The sequence below is a fragment of the Podarcis erhardii genome, assembly GCF_964252035.2.
Source record: "Podarcis erhardii genome assembly, chromosome: 1".
In the NCBI taxonomy this organism is placed as follows: Eukaryota; Metazoa; Chordata; class Lepidosauria; order Squamata; family Lacertidae; genus Podarcis; species Podarcis erhardii.
Genome location: NC_138497.1, coordinates 51,398,856 through 51,418,191, shown reverse-complemented (window position 1 = coordinate 51,418,191; position 19,336 = coordinate 51,398,856). Strand labels below are relative to the sequence as shown.

At 40.1% G+C, this 19,336-nt stretch overlaps 1 protein-coding gene and 1 long non-coding RNA gene across 4 annotated transcripts in view; one reads left to right on the top strand and one right to left on the bottom strand.

The window, feature by feature from the left end:
• The window catches only part of AMBRA1 (autophagy and beclin 1 regulator 1), a 156,406-nt gene that overhangs the window by 87,412 nt on the left and 49,658 nt on the right, over positions 1-19,336 (bottom strand). For all 3 annotated transcript variants that reach the window (XM_081833964.1, XM_081833966.1, XM_081833965.1), the window contains 2 exons: positions 13,397-13,483; positions 10,132-10,314 (listed from right to left, as the gene is read on the bottom strand). In XM_081833964.1, coding sequence (XP_081690090.1) covers positions 10,132-10,314; positions 13,397-13,483 — 270 coding nt within the window. The remainder of the gene's footprint in view (positions 1-10,131; positions 10,315-13,396; positions 13,484-19,336) is intronic.
• Positions 1,848-10,151, top strand: LOC309327650. Its single transcript, XR_014150613.1, has 3 exons — positions 1,848-1,988; positions 3,292-3,413; positions 10,067-10,151. It is a non-coding gene; the product is annotated as an uncharacterized lncRNA (long non-coding RNA).

Below are 19,336 nucleotides of genomic sequence, written 5' to 3'. Positions count from 1 at the left end.
ACGCGGGTGGCGCTGTGGGTAAAACCTCAGTGCCTAGGACTTGCTGATTGCAAGGTCGGCAGTTCAAATCCCCGCGGCGGGGTGAGCTCCCGTCGTTCGGTCCCAGCTCCTGCCCACCTAGCAGTTTGAAAGCACCCCTAAGTGCAAGTAGACAAATAGGTACCGCTTTATAGCGGGAAGGTAAACGGCGTTTCCGTGTGCGGCGCTGGTGCTGGCTCGCCAGATGCCGCTTAGTCACGCTGGCCACGTGACCCGGAAGTGTCTCCGGACAGCGCTGGCTCCCAGCCTCTTGAGCGAGATGACTGCGCAACCCTAGAGTCGGACACGACTGGCCCGTACGGGCAGGGGTACCTTTACCTTTACCTATGCATCTAAAGCCAAATCATCAGAAAGTCCATTTAGAGTAAAAGGGAGAGGCATCTTAACAGATTAATCTTAAATAGATTTTCCTCCCCAAATTATCTAAAAATTGTGCTGATCAGTTAAAAGGAAATAATTAAGTTAAAAATAAACTTTTAAAACAATTGCTAAGATTTTGAAGGATTTATCACCATGGAGAGGAAAGAAGAGAGAAGTATGCTGAATAAAAGAACATTCAAATTACACAAAAGCATTTTCCTGACAGGATATGTATTAGACTGTGGAAGCAATCTCCCAAGAGATGGACTAAAAATGTAATAAAATTTAAGAGGAGGGGGAGAACACTAGAAAAATGCAAGGAACAATTTCATATTGGCTGTAAATATGCTAGTAGATTAGAGTCTCCTCTTGCCACTCGAATCTCATTTTCGTACAGAATTTAATTTATAAAGTAGCAGCCAGGTAGAGCCAGATTGCCATGCTCACCAAGTTTTAGGTAGCCTTTCCCACTTGTGAAATGTCATTCCCTCCCTACCTGTGACATGGGAAACACCAAACTTGCCAATTTATCAGTTAAAGTTTTAAGCCAGCAGGGCTGCAGATAGTGGGTTATTAATGGTTCTCGCAAAGAGCTGGGGAAAAACACTAAACTACAGCCTTGATTACGTCTCACATGGCCATTTAAAGAATAAAAAGATTTCTACAACATAGAAAAGCACTTCACAAGATCAAGTACCTCTGACAAGTACCAAATACAAGAGGATTCATCACCTGGTCAAATGATATGCAGTGCAGCAGAGCCCTGCTAAATGCCGAAGATGAATTGCTATAGGAAAGCCAATTTGAAAAAATGAAGTCACAAGTCTGCGTCCTGACCCAGAAACTAAATGAGTCTCCTCTGATCCTACTTGTCTCACTGATAAATAATTAGCAAAACAACAATGAACTGTTATATTCAACTGCAGCAATGGGTCACTGGATACCATGGCAATTGGAAGTTTTCTAAAGGGAAAAGCAGAACACTTGGCAAAAACACACCCTTAAAAAGCTGAAGTGTTAATAGACACCATATGAAGGCAGCATCAGTACAGATTAAAATGGTAATAGGGATGTTCCTCTGAAGAGGGAGTTTACAATGGTGAACAGATACTCTTCCCTTATTTGTCTGAAATCGTCCTCTCCCCTGCCCTACCTCACAGCAAGCAGGTAGCAACTGTGGCTGGCAGGGAAAATCAGCAAATATTGGACAGCAGACTCTAGCAGAGGGCTTCAAATGGTCAAAGGCCTAGAAAGAACAATTTCTATCCCTGCAGGTCTAGTATAAAGAATTGAGATCACTTGTTTAAGTCTCCACAAAAACCAAAGAAAGGAAGATTTAGTCTGTAGAAACAAAAGAATGTTCTTCTCAGAATTCATTAGAAGTTCTAGATTTTGGTTACTTCCACATCTACTGCTAATAGAATTCCATGGGGGGGGGGAGCAGGCCGAACAAGTTCTGTGCAAATTAAAAAATACTAACTTGTACTATACAGAGAACATAGGAGGAAATTCAACACTGTGCTACAGTGAACATCCCGCCAGCGCAAGCACTGCAGCTTGCCAGGTGGAACAATTCTCTGTTTTGTTTTGTTTTTATAAAATTTTTTATTAAAATTTTTTCCATGAAAAACTCCAATCATATCCATTTACACATCCCATATTTTAGCTTATTGGACCTCCCTCAACTTCTCTGACAATCATTCGTAGTTCAAATCCTATCTTCACATTCCTTAATTTTAATATTGCCATTAAATACTATATTTCTGTACTTATTTGCTTTCTAACAATATTCCTTGTATTTTCACAAAGCTTCTTTAAAGCACACTAGCGTTGTACAGTCCTCACATACAGTTTTCAAATACTCCGTAAATTTTCCCCAGTCCTCAAAAAACCTGTGATCCTTTTGGAATCTGATTTTCCCAGTTAATTTATCCAGTTCTGCATAGTCTGTTAATTTTGTCCTCCATTCTTCCAAAGTCGGTACTTCTTCTTGTTTCCATTTTTGGGCCAACAGTGTTCTTGCTGCGGTGATTGCATACTGAAAAAGTTTACAGTCTCTCCTATTTATGTCCATTCTTGTTATTCCCAGCAGAAAGGTTTCTGGTTTCTTAACAAAGCTATATTTTAGCATTTTCTTTAGTTCATTATATATCATCTCCCAGAACCCCCTTACTTTCTTACAATCCCACCACATATGCATAAATGTACCTTCTTTCTCCTTACATCTCCAACATTTGTTACAAGTTTTGTACATTTTTGCTAATTTTACTGGTGTCATATACCACCTATATACCATCTTCATAACATTTTCTTTCAATGTGACACATGCTGTAAACTTCAGGTTTTCATTCCATATTCTTTGCCAATCATCCATTTCTATGTTATAACCTAAATCTTTGGCCCATTGAATCATGACCACTTTTACTTCCTCATCCATTGTATGCCATTCCAACAGAATTTTATACATTTTGGAAATTATCTTACAATCATTATTAACAATTTCTGTTTGAAATTTTGAGTCTTTTTCTTTGTACCCTTTTTCTTTCACATCCTTTTTAAACATTTCACTTATTTGATAGTAGTGCAACCAATCATAAACATGTTCTTTTACTTGTTCGTATGGTTTTAATCTCCACTTCCCCCCTTCCTTCACCACCAAATCTCCATAGGTAATCCAGTCACTTTTCATATTAATTTTTTTGACACCTATAACCTCTAATGGGGATAACCAATGTGGGACCCCCATTTCTAATATATTTTTGTATCTGTCCCAAACTTCCAATAACGATCTCCGGAAGATATGATTTTCAAATGATTTATAACCCTTTTTCTTTTCTTTCCAAAGGTGCGCGTGCCATCCAAACCATCCAGAACAATTCTCTGTTTTGGAAGCTCTCTTGCCCCCGCAATCCAGGGAGCACTGGGGAGAGGAAGGGGGAGGCCCCACTGTGGAAACAGAAGCCCCAATGCAGTAGTATACACGCCTACCTCATGTTTAATGGGCTTACTCCCAGGTAAGCGGTTAAAGGACAGCAGGCTAGGCTTTGGTTTTGGGTTGGCATTGAGGAAAACAGGGTTCTTGTGTCTTTAACAGCTGTATTTCCACAATCAGGACCAGCAGGATATAGCTGACTTCCTGTGGTAAATATGAGGTTGCCCAGGATAAGGGAGAAGCAGCAACAACAACTGTATTCTCTCTAATTCTGTGTTGTGCCATTTTGTGACTGGTGCCCACTGCACACTCAAAGTTCAAAATGGTCCACTGGTCCAAAAAAGCTGGCGAGACCCAGTGTACCCCATTCACAACAGAAAACCACTCAGAATGGTTAATTTGTCTCATATATGTTAGACAAATATTCAAAAAAAGGAAAGGCACAAAATAGTTTGGCTATAAAGCATCATTTGAAGAATATTAAAGTAACTTAGATGTCATACAACCACTGATCCAACAACCAAATGAATGAGAGGGCATGAAAAGTAGAGGAGATACAATTTCCAAAAAAAATATTTTATATGAAGTGGTTTCTATTAAGTAGTTCACTCTTGAATGCAGGAATGTTTTATGAAACAGTGATGAGAAATTTCAGAGGTTTTCAGACAGAGCAACTCATGGTCCTGAGAATCTGTATTTCAGTGTGTGTCAAAGCACAATAAAATCTGCATATTTTTCCATCGCTTGCTGAAGACAGATGGCAGAATTCAGGACATTGCCATATTTATATGTGTAAATTTTCAGTCTAAGAATGTAACCTTTCTGTGCTCGAGGAAACTACTTACAGCAGGTCCAATTCCTGTGAGATACTTAGGAACAATTATGTTACTGCATAATACTTAACATACATGCAAGAAAAATTAGATTATGAGCTTCACAACTCATGCACCTAATACTAAAAATGTGCTGGAGAATTCTGGAAAATCCCATGAATGAAACTCTGCAAGCTGGCTGTGCATGACAGTGACTTCTTGGAGAAAATAATAATTTGAAGGTTATGTTGAAGAGATTTTTCCCATTCCCAAACAGATATAGATCTAGTCAGTGTTCGAAGGAGCATTTTGCGACAGCGAATTTCATGAATTAGCATGAGCAGTTTCTGAGCTCTGGATACAGTACTGTGCCTAAGATGTCAGATTAAAACTAGAATGGAAGGAAAGGAAAACCGTTTTCTGCATCCCTGCTTTCAGCTACTGTCTGAAGACTGGAGAAGAGACCCTCTTAAGAATATTAGGGGGGTGGGCAGGGGGAGGAGTAGACCATGTGAAAAATGAACGTAATATTTTAGCTGCAGTTCATTCATTTTCAGCTTTGTATTCTGGTTATAAAAAAGTGCGCCTAGACATTCCGTTGTTGCGTCTATAAAGACTCTCCTCCTGCAAAGAGTTGGATTAGCATCAACAGGCTCCACCTACTGGTGAATAAACCCCCCTTTTAGACTCACCCCTCTCCGAGTGGGTGGAGTCAACTGACGTGATCCAATGCCAATACCTTTTCACTTGCTGTAATCAATAAAGTTGTGGCCTTTTCTTGCCCATTAACCTTATATTACGTGTCCGTGTGTCTTCATTCCACTAAGCGGGGATTGGGTCCTCGAACCACAACATAGGTTTAAGGTGCCATTTAGATCCTAGCTTTCATATCTCAGTTTCTAACACTAATCTAGTCAAACTGTAGGTCTGTGTGTCTCTCTTCTTTTTAAAATCCAGCAAGGTATTTAATCCGTCTTTCCATGATGTCTATGAAATTAAGCGAAGCACAACCAAACATTGTTTGTGGAATGGTATTTGTTTACCCTTTGCCTGATCATTTCTTATTAATTCTGTCATTTTGGCTAGTTCAAGGTACTTGCACAACTTTAAATTGCCATTCATTTTCTTGGTATCAAGTATTTTGCTATTAACATTCTAACTGATGTTGTCACATCAAGAAACACTCTTTTATTTTCATTTGGGATGTTAGAATGCCAAAACAGGTTACTTCAGGTTTCTTAAAAATTGTGTGTCTTAGCATTTATTTATTTTTGGTTCCTCATAGGTCATTGTATGTGTGTGTTTGTTTTATTATTATTTTAACCTTGTATTTTTTTACAGTTCTCTTTCTCTCCAAAGTGAAGGAAAGCAAACAAACTTAGCAGATAATAACAGTAATTATATGAAAATGTGATAATAATATTAAAATAAGTAAAATGCTTAACGTGCTAAGATAACTCAAGGAGATTGGGGGGAGCTTTTGCCCCTTCTTTTTCTAACTCTTTTAAGTCCCCCAAACCCTGCCCCTTACAGGATGTCACTTCTACAGATGTGTTACTACAGACCTATGATGAAAAAGCTTCGCCACCACCTGCAGCAACAGACACCAAAGTTTTCAAAGTGCCCACAGCTATCTCTTTCAAAGGATATAGACTGCCGGGGAGTGGGGCTGACAAAGGGGGGTGGAGTTGAATTGCAAGGACATTTTCTCACTTTGAACCTCAAGATACATGCATAAAAATATCACAATTGTCTCAAGATATGCAACTGATACTTAATTAGTTTGTTTTGTATTATGTGTTATTATGTAGGAATGTTGAAATGTATCTGAAGAAGTGTGCATGCACACGAAAGCTCATACCAAGAACTGACTTAGTTGGTCTTTAAGGTGCTACTGGAAGGAATTTGTTTTGTTGTGTCTGACAGTGTGTTATTTCCACAAATGGGGGGAATTGGGGCTATTTTTGTGGCTATTTTTGTGTGTAATTGTTTTTATGTTTAATGTCTTATTCCTTACACCCCAGTGGAGGATTCTCATACATTTTATGGTTTTTTTTACAGATCAGGCTATTATGTAGTCCAATGTTTAGAATTAGATAAATTTATAACCACATTTAGTTGTTTCACCTGGCACTTTGCCAACTTCCCTACCCATTTTAAAATGTGCTAAAACTCACTTTACCAAGGAGAAGCTTCTAAGATACATGAAGGTGGATATGCTTTGGTTTAGCCGGAATAATCCCTTATAGAGTTAAATTGACTTATTTGGAGAAGTGCCCCTTAAGAATGGTTTTGCTTTAACAGATTGGTTTGAAAAGTTGAGAACCATGGGGCAAGATGAAATTCAAATTGGACTCAGTTTGAATTGGGCAAGTGTATCCAGGCTGCAATTAGCTTTTGGGTCCTTAATGTGCAAGTGAGCAACTTCCCATGACTGCAAGACCAGAGCCTATAATAATAAAATCCCATAGAATGGCCAGGCAAGGACATTTCTCTCCTGACGTGCCCAAACCTGTGCCAGCTGTGGTGAGTGCCAGGCAACATGGCTAACATGAAAGCCCTAAGTGGATTCACCAGGGATTGCTACTACTGTTACACCAGGCCGGTGTGAGACCACAGAAGAGCTACTTTGACACCTGAGAACACGAAAATGGTGGGGGGCAAAGCAAACTGCATTTTTCAGTCATTAGTGGACCTTCCTGCTAAATGTAAAGCATATGCCACTATTGCGAAAATATTTATTCCAAGGTGCTAAAATACCACAAGTAACTGAGCAACAAAATATTAATTTTACGGATATCCTATGTCTAACTATGTGCACTGTTACACTGTTATATTTCTATGCAAATATCCTTGAGAAATGTGACATCCAAGTCCCTTTCAGGTTCACATGGACACACACATCTGGGAGGGAGAATAGCAGGTTAATATTTACCACTTTAAATTGTGCGGAGAAAAGGATTGCAAAGTAACCACCTTTGCAATCTTATCTCCGAAGGGGGGAACTGTAGCAGGAACCCCCCCACCCCAATCATTCTGTTTGTATAAACTACACACTCACACACTACATACGACACATTTCTGTTATAAATTCATAGAAAATCAACCATACATCGGATTTGCACTGTTCCATTTTTATTTTTCTCCATATGACAAGAACTAACAAAGGGGGGTGACTTAGTCCTGGGTCAGCCATAATCCCTTCACTGTCTCAGCACATACACAGGAGCCCTGCCCATGCCAACCCTGATGATCCCAGACAGAAGACAATCAAGATCACAAAGAACTTGCATATGGGAGTGGATTCAGCATGGACTGAAACAAAGGACACTGATCAGATCTTCCCTCAGGGGGCAGGAAACTGCAAACTCCCCTTTGTCCTCTGGAAAGTACTCATGGGGAGGGGGAAAGGAAGAACCAGCCAGGTGACAAGACACTCAGGTTACCACCACAACTCCTCCCTCAGCCCCTCCTTTCTGTAATGTATGCCTCCCTCAACCCCTCCTTTCTGTAATGTATGCATGATGTTTCTGGGGGTGGGCTAGACCTAGAGGAGGGGAATTTCAAAAGTTTTTATAAGACCTTGCACACTATTCTTCTGGGTCTTTCCTCTCTCCTGCACGTGAAGGGAATACCCTGTTGCAACAGTTCAATAAAGGCCAAGCCTACAGGCTGCTGTTTTGCTCCAAGTTATCCTGGTTGGTGTCTTTGTTTTGTCCAAGGGAGCCCTCGGATTTTTCCTGTAACATGCTCCATGACTATCACCTTTCCACTCTATAAACAGGTTGTTTAAATAATTATCCATAATTTATAATTTATATAAATAAATGCAAAAAGGAAAAAAAATGATGCCAAGAAATTCAGAAACGCAAAACCTTCAGTGAGGAAAGGAAAGGTTCCACCTAAAAGGGCCCCTCTACCAGTTTCCCAATCAGCCAAGAAGGGTAACCGCATAGAAGATAATACCTCAAACGCATAGAGGAGCAGAGATCACAATGGAACATTTGTTACCAAAAAGCACAGCTAGTGCATAGGACACAAATGCACTCCCTTCCCTACTCAGCATGAAATAAAAGGCAGTTTGGGTATGGCTGACTGAATCACTTTCCTGAATGGACCCCTTCCCTGTTTGAATATTATCTGCAGGAGAACACATTTCTCCACAGGTATCTGCCTAGCCCTGTGAATGAAGAATGTACCAATTCTTTTTAGCAGTCAAGCCCCCTTCCCTAGAGGATGAATAGGAGGCAGTAATGGAAATAACTGAGGGTTGCTCTTGCTGAGCTTTCCCCATCACAATAGGCCTCAGCAGGCTGCCTCACTCCTACTCCTCCAGCCTGCAGTGCTGCTTAGGGAAAGCTATTAGGCGGCTGACGCTTCTACATATCTCCCCTCATTTACATCTTACACAAACAAAACCACAATGAAAGGGGGAAGACACACTCATTCCCCTGCACTTCCGAGTAGTTAATTGCTAGAGCATGAAATGACAGCTCCAAAGAACAAGGGTTCTGCCTCCACCATAAATTCTCTCCCCAGAAGGTTATTTCCTGCTGCTCTAGGAGGAGCCCAGTTCAGACTACCTGGTTCAACTGGAATTCAAGGGTATGAGCAGTTTAGATTATTACCTGAGCAGTTTAGATTATTACCTGAGCTGATGGCACTATAGAATCAACATGGATTGTGATGGAGTACTCCATCTACTCAGTCCCAGCTGGAGAGCATTTTTGAGGAGGTATGAAATATCTATCCCAGTCAAGCAGTTTACAGGTCATATGATTGCTAAGAACCACAGAGAAGACTATTGTGGAGACACGCTGTACTGTACTTGTACTTTGAGATTAGAACTGCCACAAGAAAGATCACTTGAAAGTGTCCTTATTGGCTTAGAAACTGAATAAACAGGAAGCAAAACAAAAACAACACTCATTCACTTAAAAAGCAAAGAGTCTTGTGGCACCCTAAAGACTAACATATGAAGTAGATTCTAGACGATGAATAAAATTGTTAGCTTTTAGGGCACTACAAGATGCTTTATCGTTGATGTAAATTGTTACTTATCTGTTTGTCATCAAGAAATTCAGGAAGCAAAAATACCAACTTAAGGAGGCAGCAAGGTTGCACATATTCATTATGAAAGCCATAACATAAGAGACTGAGCAAATCAGATAGGGATATCTAGCCAGCCTGGAATTACTGTACTCTTCAACTCTGATTAGGGGGCTTTTTACACTGGATCAATATACTCAGAATATATGAATCTAAAGCCCTATTTCCAAAAAGTCATCTTCTCTTCTTTCAGCCCCCTGCTCATACAACAACCACAACTATGGGTTACTGTGGCAATGAACATTACCAGTTATCAGGTGTGCTCTACACTTTTTGATAATTATAAGTTCTGTAGCATATTAAAACATATGACTGAATTAATACATTCAAGGAACTGACAGAAGCTTTAGTTAAATAAGTGATTCTTAAGGAAAATATGAATAGACAACAGAACACCAAAATGACCATTCTCTTCCACTGCACCAGTACTAACCTTGGAAAGCTGAATAGGATTCAAGTTTAGCCAGCTAATGTGTCTACTTACCCATCCAAATGCACAACAACTTGAAAAGTTGCCGCAGTTGCCTTCCATTTATTAAAAATAGACTGGTTAATGTGTTCAGTTATTGAGGAAGGATTCATCTAACAAGCTGCATCAGCGTAAGGTGAGGGATTCCACTTACTCCACAAGGCTTCTCCTCCTCTCGCCTCAAACTGGCTATAGCAGGAGGTTGGGAGAACCCCCAGAACAGCATGCAGCAGGAGGAGAGTGGGGATCATTCCATCTGGCAAGTTGCAGCACTAGTTGATTTTCACCCATGGTCTTTGAGAAGTATGAATGAAACCTACTATCCTATTAAAAAAAAACCTCAAGGTGCTTATGAACAGAAGAAGAGAGGAAAAGTCAAGCATGGTGAAATAAGAAGAATGGACACTTACTCAAAGTCTTCAAATTCCAGATCATTTCCTTCTACAGATGGACCTGTATTCTCAGAAGTGGAAGCAGAAGATGAAGATGAACGGAGCCGATTCTGCTGGTATCGCATGGAGCGCTGACGAATACTATCTCTGCGTGAAAGATACTGGATCATTCTCTGGGCATAATAAGCAGCAGGAGACAACCTGAAAATATGAGAGACCATTGTTAGTTCAGAAGCAAGTCTCACCAGATACAAATGAACTTGCTTTCCCATTAAATGTTTAGCACTGCAACTTTATTGTCCAAATCTGTATCTGCAGTTAAAAGATTTCTCCCACTTCTTGAACTTTGTTGTATCCATAATTCATACAACCAATATCTAAGGTAGGTCAGTGTTATTACCCTTATTATTACCCTTATTACTTTTGTTGTTGAGGAGTAGAGACTGAGAAATAGTGAACTGCCATCTAAGTGAGTTCACCAACCAAGGTGACAACTACAGTTCATATTTCCAACTTTCATTCTTGGCTGCCCTGTTGACAGCCAGCTGGGACAATTAAAAAAGTGTCTCAGACCCCATAAAATTTACTTTCCGTTTCAGTCTCTCCTCACCCCACTAAAATATAAACAAAAATTCAGCCAACTACCTGGATTTCTCTCCCCGTCCTCCCCAATTTTCTGCTCTTTCTTTCCCTTCCTATTCCTCATCCCTATAAATATGTAATGCATGGAGAATGTTGATTTCTCTTTTGATGTTAAAAAATGAATCTCTTAACCTGTTTTCTACAAGTTCAGGTAAGACCTATGTTTAAACAAATGATCTACCACCATCGTGCCTAGTTTGGCCCTAACTCTTTGCTCAGACAGAATAGTTCCCATCAGCTATATCCGAAGAGTCAAGAACTACTGGTCATTATGATTATATCCTGCCTCTAAATATCAGTTGCTGGGGAGAGCTATTGCTCACAAGCAGAACGTCCTAAAGGCACTTGGTTGGCCTCTATGGAAAAGAGGGCTGAGGACTAGATGGACCTTTGATCTGAACTCCAGGGCAATTTTTGTGTTCTTGTGTAATAGACATTTCCTCACATAAATAAATAATTCATAAAATAAATAATTCAGATTCTTGTAACTCAAATCCATTGGTTTGAGTCAAAGAAGAATAGCCATGAACTGACCACTGAACCTACCATCCAATAACATTAGTGTATCCAAGACATAGTAATATTGGCATCTCTTAAGAAATACACTTGTATAGTGGTGCCTCGCAAGACGAAATTAATTCGTTCCGTGAAGCACGGATCCTGAGCTGACTTTCTTCCTCAGTTGCTCAGGCTCCCCCCTCACTTTCAACCAGCCACCATGACCGTCAAGTTGCGCTCGGGCTTCTACGTGGGCAAAAAGTCCGCCACGCTGCTGGCGCTGCTCTTGGCCACGCTGCTCTTGGCGCTGCTGGTGCTGGCTATCCTGTACGGGCGCTGCATGCAGGATTTGGAAGGGAGAGGCAACGAGGCGGCGGCAGCGGCGGCGCCCACAAACGAGGCTCCCGCCAGCACCGACCCATCCACGCGGCCTGGGACGTAAGAAAAAGGAAACAAACTTGCAAGACATTTTCGTCTTGCGAAGCAAGCCCATAGGGAAAATCGTCTTGCGAAGCAACTCAAAAATCGAAAAACCCTTTTGTCTTGCGCATTTTTCGTCTTACGAGGCATTCGTCTTGCGAGGTACCACTGTATTCCAGAATTTAGCTGTCCTTTGAAAAACACATTACTTGTTTGTCTTTTTTGGTAATCATTCTTTATATATGTGCAATGACGGACCTAAAGTGCTATCAGGATGGAGAACTCAAACAGGCCAATTATCCTGTAAGCCTTCTGTTTAATTGTAAGCAGGCGGCAACAAATGTTAAGAATTTTTTTGCAGGTTAGGAAGAACAGATTCTTAAGTATTTTTATTTCAAATCCCAGTGGTTTGTGACATTTCAGGAATAACTGTCAGCAATTCTTTTTTGCCAATTCCTTTATCACTCTAATTATATCACCTTTCATATGGTCAATTTTTCAACACTCTCATTTGATTCCAACAATAGTTACAAAGTTCCCATTATCTCAAAAAAAGCCAACCTTGCCTTCTCCTCTTTGAACAGAGATTTAAATCAATCACTTTAGACACAATTGATTTTATCTCGGCCATATATGGATCAGCCTACTTTTTCTGTAGGATTTGCCCTGCTACCAATTCATTCACACAAAGCTTGTTTCATTACTCATGTTACATTGCGTTTTTCTTTACTTAACCATCTATCCTCCTTTCCCTTACTTGTCTATGCCTAGTAAGGAGTTTTTGTGAATTTTTTTACCAGTAATATTCAGTTTTTTCAAGCTACACTGTTCACTTTATTCTTTGTAGAGCTGTGTTTTTCAAAAAGCTCTGTCATCAGTGGCACCTTAATTATAGCACCCAAAGAATTTCCTACATCAACACTTCCTCTCATTACCTTATTATTTCTTAATTTTTCCAAAAGATGCTTTCTACAAACCCCTCTTTCTGCACTCTGAATTCCCATGTCTTACTCGGATCCAAATAAGCCATCATCAACATTATTCCTTGTTACTACATCATTCATTCCCATCCTATTAATAATGCAGCATATCTAAGAAGACTTATGTGCTTCTGATCACAGCATTATCTTCACATTATATAAGGAGTTCATAGTCTCTATTTAGCTCTACAGATGCCTCTACTCTTTCACTAACACTATTCAAAACAGGCTCTGCACAGTCCAGACCACTGCAGGAGATGGTTCCTTAAACACAAATCCCTATTATGTTTTATAGCAACAACATAGTTGGTACGTCATCTGTAACTATGAACAAGAAGCAGCTTTAGGCCCGGAAAAGAGTATGAAACTTTTTCTTCTTCTTTTTGCAACATGGAAGTGAAAAGCAAAGAAACTGACAGGCAAGGATAACAACGAACCAATGTGAACAAATGCTAGTAGCATATATACTTAGTTTCCATTTCAGACTCATTTCAGGAAAAGGGGAAATGGCTTAAGCTAAAGGCTTTATGGAACAAGTGTGTCTTGAAGGGAGAGACAACAAACAGAGTAATTTTCCTTTGCATTCTCTTCTTCTCTCTAGGTATGTCTTTTTCTTTAAATGAGTGGTAGTGTAAAAGGAATAGTCAGAGACTGAATACAATGAAAAGAACATCACATACTCCTCTTATTTTGTGGTTCACAGGAGCCCACAAAGTTATCTCTGGGTTCAATTCTGTCCTTACCTAGCTGGATCAGGATAGATTGGATGTTCCCGAGATCCTGCCCCATCATAACGGGATAATGAAATGAGTGAAGACTCCAATAGCCTCCTAAGGAAGAAAACAAAAAGCTTTAACTGGAAAGTTGAAACTACTAGCATCCCATGTGTCCACCTTCTTGAGTTCTCTAAAATTAAAATGTCAAAGTCCATATATTATTTAGTATTTTTTTACCCACCCACCATATCTTCATAGCCAATGTAACAATGGTAGAACTCAATTAATTTCACCTTCTAGTGAAGTCATGGCCCAGTTTCTTTCACTGTTCATGATATTAAAAGCCTTACAAGTAAAAAAAAAGGACCTTTATGATCTAACATTCAATGAAGTACCATCCTCTATGGGTTATTTCAGCACAATGTCAACAAACACAGATTACCACACAATGCACATAGGCTGGGAGCATGGAAATAAATCAGATTATATTCAATTTCCAGATACCATTCCCTCACAGGGCTGTTTCAGATGTTAAAGTTCCATTAAAAACATTAATAGAATACATATAGTTACACTTGCAATCTAACACTTTCTCCCCTGTGCACACACAGTTGGAATAACATTTGACATGGTTCCTCCACTGAATACACATCTCAGGAACAGGCAGCAAAAGAAATGCACATGGAATTGTTGGGTGTACGTAGCTGCTGCCACTGCCACCCCACCCAATGATTCATGTTAATTTTGTGTAAGCCACTTACATTACTTAAAACTGTTTAGTATTCCACTAACAATAACAAAAAACATTACTTTGTTTTTTGTCCAGGCAGCCAAAATTACCAAATACCATAATGGACATACAAACAAATTATGCAAGGCTGCTGTTAAAGGGATTGTTCTACATCAAGTAAAGTCTATGGGCTGCATCCAACATTCTCTGTACAGTGGTACCTCTGTTTACATACAGTGGTACCTCGGGTTACATACGCTTCAGGTTACATACGCTTCAGGTATGAATTAAGTACCACTGTACTTAATTCGTTCCGAAGGTCCATTCTTAACCTGAAACTGTTCTTAGCCTCAAGCACCACTTTAGCTAATGGGACCTCCCGCTGCTGCCGTGCCGCCAGAGCATGATTTCTGTTCTCATCCTGAAGCAAAGTTCTTAACCCGAGGTACTATTTTTGGGTTAGCGGAGTCTGAAACCTGAAGCGTATGTAACCTGAAGTGTTTGTAACCCGAGGTACCACTGTACACTAATGCAAGTGCTGTTGTGCTAGCAGACAGTTGACTTTTATTGTTGCACAACAGAGAGATCCAATACCACAGTTGCGCTTCTAGAGACTGATGGATCTATTGTGCAACCAAATTACTAGCAATTTGCTTATGCATTCTTTTGCAGAACATTATGCTGATGTAAACAATTTCATCAGGAAAACAAGTATACCACTTAATGACTTTAACTTAGTGCTACATTCCTTTAGCAGGTTTGTCAGACTTGGAATATGGTTAAATTTATTAGGTTTAAGATTAAACATTAAACTCTTGGGCTGGGTTATTATTTAGGGGAAGGTTGTTGCTGTTATTTATATTAATTGTTCGTATCTTTGTTTTAGATCTTATTATGATTTATGTGGAAATTGTTCGATTTCATTGTGTATTTTTATGTTTATTGTTTATGACTACTTTTGTTATGTTTGTAATCATGTGTTTTTTCATGTTGTAAGCCGTCTTGTGCATGGTTTGAACTATGGAAAGGCAGCATACAAATAAAATGATGTATGTATGTAAACATCTCCTCCCATACGATATTCTTTGAAACTTTCTTAGGAAAGTCATCTTTAGATTTGCTTTATGGTACTTTGTTTATTATGTTTTATTTTATTATACATTCCTTGCTGTGTCCTTTGATAGAAAGGAAAGGCAGCTAGATAGATAGATAGATAGATAGATAGATAGATAGATAGATAGACAGACAGACAAGATAGATAAGCCATTAAAAATATGGAACTCTTGATTTCATAATAACTGACCATAGTGTAGTATGGATCTGGATTAATATCATATCGCAATATTAAAAATGCAAATATTTGCATAACTGAACAAGCTCAACATAACTTTGGAGTCTCTTGAGTTTAATGATTCAGCGAAACTGGCTGTTAACAGAAAAAAGCAACCGTGTTTTTTCAGAGAATAAGCTTTCACATAGAACTACATTCAATGTACATACAATTATTTCAATTACCGTATTTTTTGCACCATAACACTCACTTTTTTCCTCCTAGAAAGTAAGGGGAAATGTCTGTGTGTGTTATGGAGCGAATGCCTACGGGTGGCGGGGGGGATCTGCTGCAGTCGTGAGCAGAGGATCCATGGTTCCCCTTCCTTCCCTCCTCCGTGGCTCGCTTTGAAACAGCAAAGTGGGAGAAGAGCTGCGGAGTGGGGAGGAGAGAGGGACAGAGAGCCTGCTTCTTTAAAGGAGCAAAGCGGGAGGGGAGAGGAGCCTTCTCCCCTTATACCCCTCTTCTTCATTATTAGCAGCATCCTTCTCCATACACCCGTGTGTTCCTTGTCCCTTGAGTGCTTTTCCTTCCTTCCCCACTTAAAACGTGGTTACAAAGCACGGATCCACATGGATCCTCAGGATTTTTGCATTGGGCTACTCCAAACTCACGGTCAGATCACATGTCTGTGGCCACAGCATGAACCACAAAAATCATATATCCACTGTTTCGTTTAGAATATTTTTTTTCTTGTTTTCCTCCTCTAAAAACTATGTGCGTGTTATGGTCTGGTGCGTGTTATAGAGCAAAAAATACGGTACATGTGAGTTGCACACACAGCTATCATGGATAAGGATAGATAATTTTGTATATTTAATTTTTATTAAATTTTCTGTTTTACCATTTAAAATACTTATTTTACATCCTTAAGATATCAATGACTTCCCTTCCTCTCTTTCCATAGATCATTTTACATATAATAAACCCCTGCATATTTTACAAAAACTATACCATTTACTGCATCCATCCATTACTGCATCCATTACTGCATCCATCAAAACTTATTTACACTGTTGAATTTATCTTAATGCTGCCAGCATTTTCAGCTGTACACAATTATTTCCCATATATTCAATAAACGTTTTCCAATCTTCTTCAATCCTGTTCTCTTATTCCAGGGGTCGGCAAGGTTTACCTTGCCTGGGCCAGTTCACTCCAGCAGAGATCCCTCTGTGGGCCAGATCGCATGCCCATGCTCATGATTTCTGGCATCTGCGCAGACGCAATTTTCAGCACCGTGGAAGCAAGTCCCCGCGCCAGTTTAGCGCAGTGCACGGGGACTCGCCAAGCAGGAGGCTCAGTTCAGGGGTGACTCATGGGCCACTTAAATGACCCCCGTGGGCCACTTGTGGCCCATGGGCCTTAGGTTGCCTACCCATTTCTTATTCTATATGATAAGTCTGCAAGTTGTGCATATTAAGGATAGATAATTTTGGTAATTTGAAAGAGATGACCCTGGCCTCTTTCAGGCCAGGATCACACAAGGAAGTAAACAAAATTCCCTGGTCCTTTTAACTAAGCAAGGATGTAAAGTCAAGGTGTTGTCCAAACATCATCTTGTGGTAAAACTTTCTCTTCCATAATCACAAGCAGTAGCCAAGAACAAACCTTGACTTAGTTGCCATGCTACGCTAAACTAAAAAGGACCCAAGAGGAGCAAAGCAGATGTGATCTCTTCCATGGTAGCCCACATGTTCACACTAAACCATGGTTCAGCTAGGCACTATGTGCATACACAGCCCCTGACATGGTGCATAAAGCAAAGTTTTAATGCTAACTGAGTAATAGCCCACTGCAAATATAATTAGTCTGGAACTATACTTCACATCTCTGTTATCCTTCTAGATAATGGATCAGGGACCCTTGGCCCTCCATGCAAGTATGGTTAGGGATGATGGGAGATGTAATTCAACAACATCTGGAGGACCAAAGCTTCTCCACACCTGTTCTGGACCATGCATCAATCCTTAAAGGCTCCTTCTTTGGTAGTCTGTTTCTGTTTGAACTGTAAGAGGCTATGGTCCAGAATCTCTACCCCAAAGGAATGGCCAGTCCCAATCAACATGACTTCTAACAATCAATACCACAAACAGGAAGCATTAGATGATGTCCAGGTTTCGAAGAACATGAACACGTGTGTAAAATGTAAAGAATTGGAAGTGGGAAAGGGATTTCTTGCCAAGGCAAGCAAACCGAGCTAGGCTCTCAGAACAGCCCCAGCATCCAACCAGACTTTAGGTCCAAAGAGCCAAGGAGAAGGTTCACTGGATTATTTAATCAGTTCTTGAATTTACTACAAAAGCTAGAAATCTGGCATCTGAAGAACCTTAGCAGTTTTAATTCCATCAATCACACTTGCAGACAATGCTTCAGGTTAAGGCTCAGACTGAGATTGGATAGGACATGAAAGAAAATAAAAAAGGGACAAACTTCACAAGGCGCTGAAGGAAAAAAATATGACTCATTTACAAAAGTGCCCCAATTTTCTATTTTTGTGCCTAAAAGGTTTCAAGTATAACGGTTTCCCTTCAGAGGCAAAGGACAAACACTCCACATTCCAGGGAAAATAAACGACTATTACCTCTGACAAAATTATTTATACTGCAAAGACGCTAGGCGCAACTGAAAGTACTTCAGTTGCCTCCGCCATGAGGAGGCCTTTTCTGTGAAAGTGGCAAAAAGTTTGGAATGCCATACCAAAGAGACACAATATTTTCAGTGGCATGATAAAGCCATTATTTTTACTCAGACAATTTAGATAGGATTTTAGTCTGAACTGCTTTTTCTATTCCTTAATTTTGTTTTGAACCCACTCTTTATTTTCTTTTTAAATAATGTCTACATGTGCTGTATAAATGATTAACACACTTCTGTACGCTATCCTTGAATCTTCTGGTGAAGAGCTATTGAGAAATATTCTAAATAAATAAATAGCTATAGATAGATAGGCAGTGATAATTTATTTCGATTTATAACCCCATTCCATTTTTGCCAGGAAACACTAAATATTATTTTGAAAATTCAGTTCCTCTCAGGTGAATTTATACAAAATCAAACTAAATCTATTGCATAACACATACTTAAATTTCTTGTGAGCTCTGAATGTGTTTTTCCTTAGGGAACAATATATTTATTTTTAAAGAACAACCCACATTGTCCTGTTAATTGACTGAGGAGAGATCACAAGTCAGCACTTTGATAGAGGGAAATCACATACAGTATGCAAAAGACTGTGACATCAATAGGTTACGGGTTGATAGGAATTGTGATTTCCTTTTTCACAAACTTCTTTCAGTAGTTTGTGAAAAAAGCAAATCAAGCATTTGTCAAGCTTAATTGTCAAGCTTAAAGCTAAAGACCTGTGGCATCTAATACTACTGACGGAAGCAAAAGCAGATTCCACAAACAAATCTTATGTGTTGACACTTGTTCATAGGTGTAATGGTTCTAGGGGTTGCTCGTGCGTAAATCGGCGCCACGCTTGGCTGAGTTACCTGGGTGAACCCTTTCTGTCCGGACAACCTCTCACCCGTGGCTGTCTCAATCGCTGGCAGAATCCGTCAGTGGGCGTTTCTTGAACTTCTTCCAGCAAAGAAGCTCTTTGACACCTAGTCTCTGCCTACTCTCCCTGCGCAGAATCCTTCTGCGCAGGGAGGGTGTGGGCAGCGGAGGACCCGTGCTCTCCCCGCTGGTCTCCGGCAAGGAGTCATGGAGCCACCTCGCCGATTCCCCCATCTGCCCCCCTTCGCCACTAGTGTTATGCTGATTTCCTTCCCCAGAAGATGGGCTGCTTCTCTCCCGGTACGCTCTCCGGAATCCCTCTGGAGCCCTCCCTCTCCCTCCGATGGCAGTTCCCTGACAATAGGCCATGCCACAGAATGGAATACATTAATTAGAAAGTTTC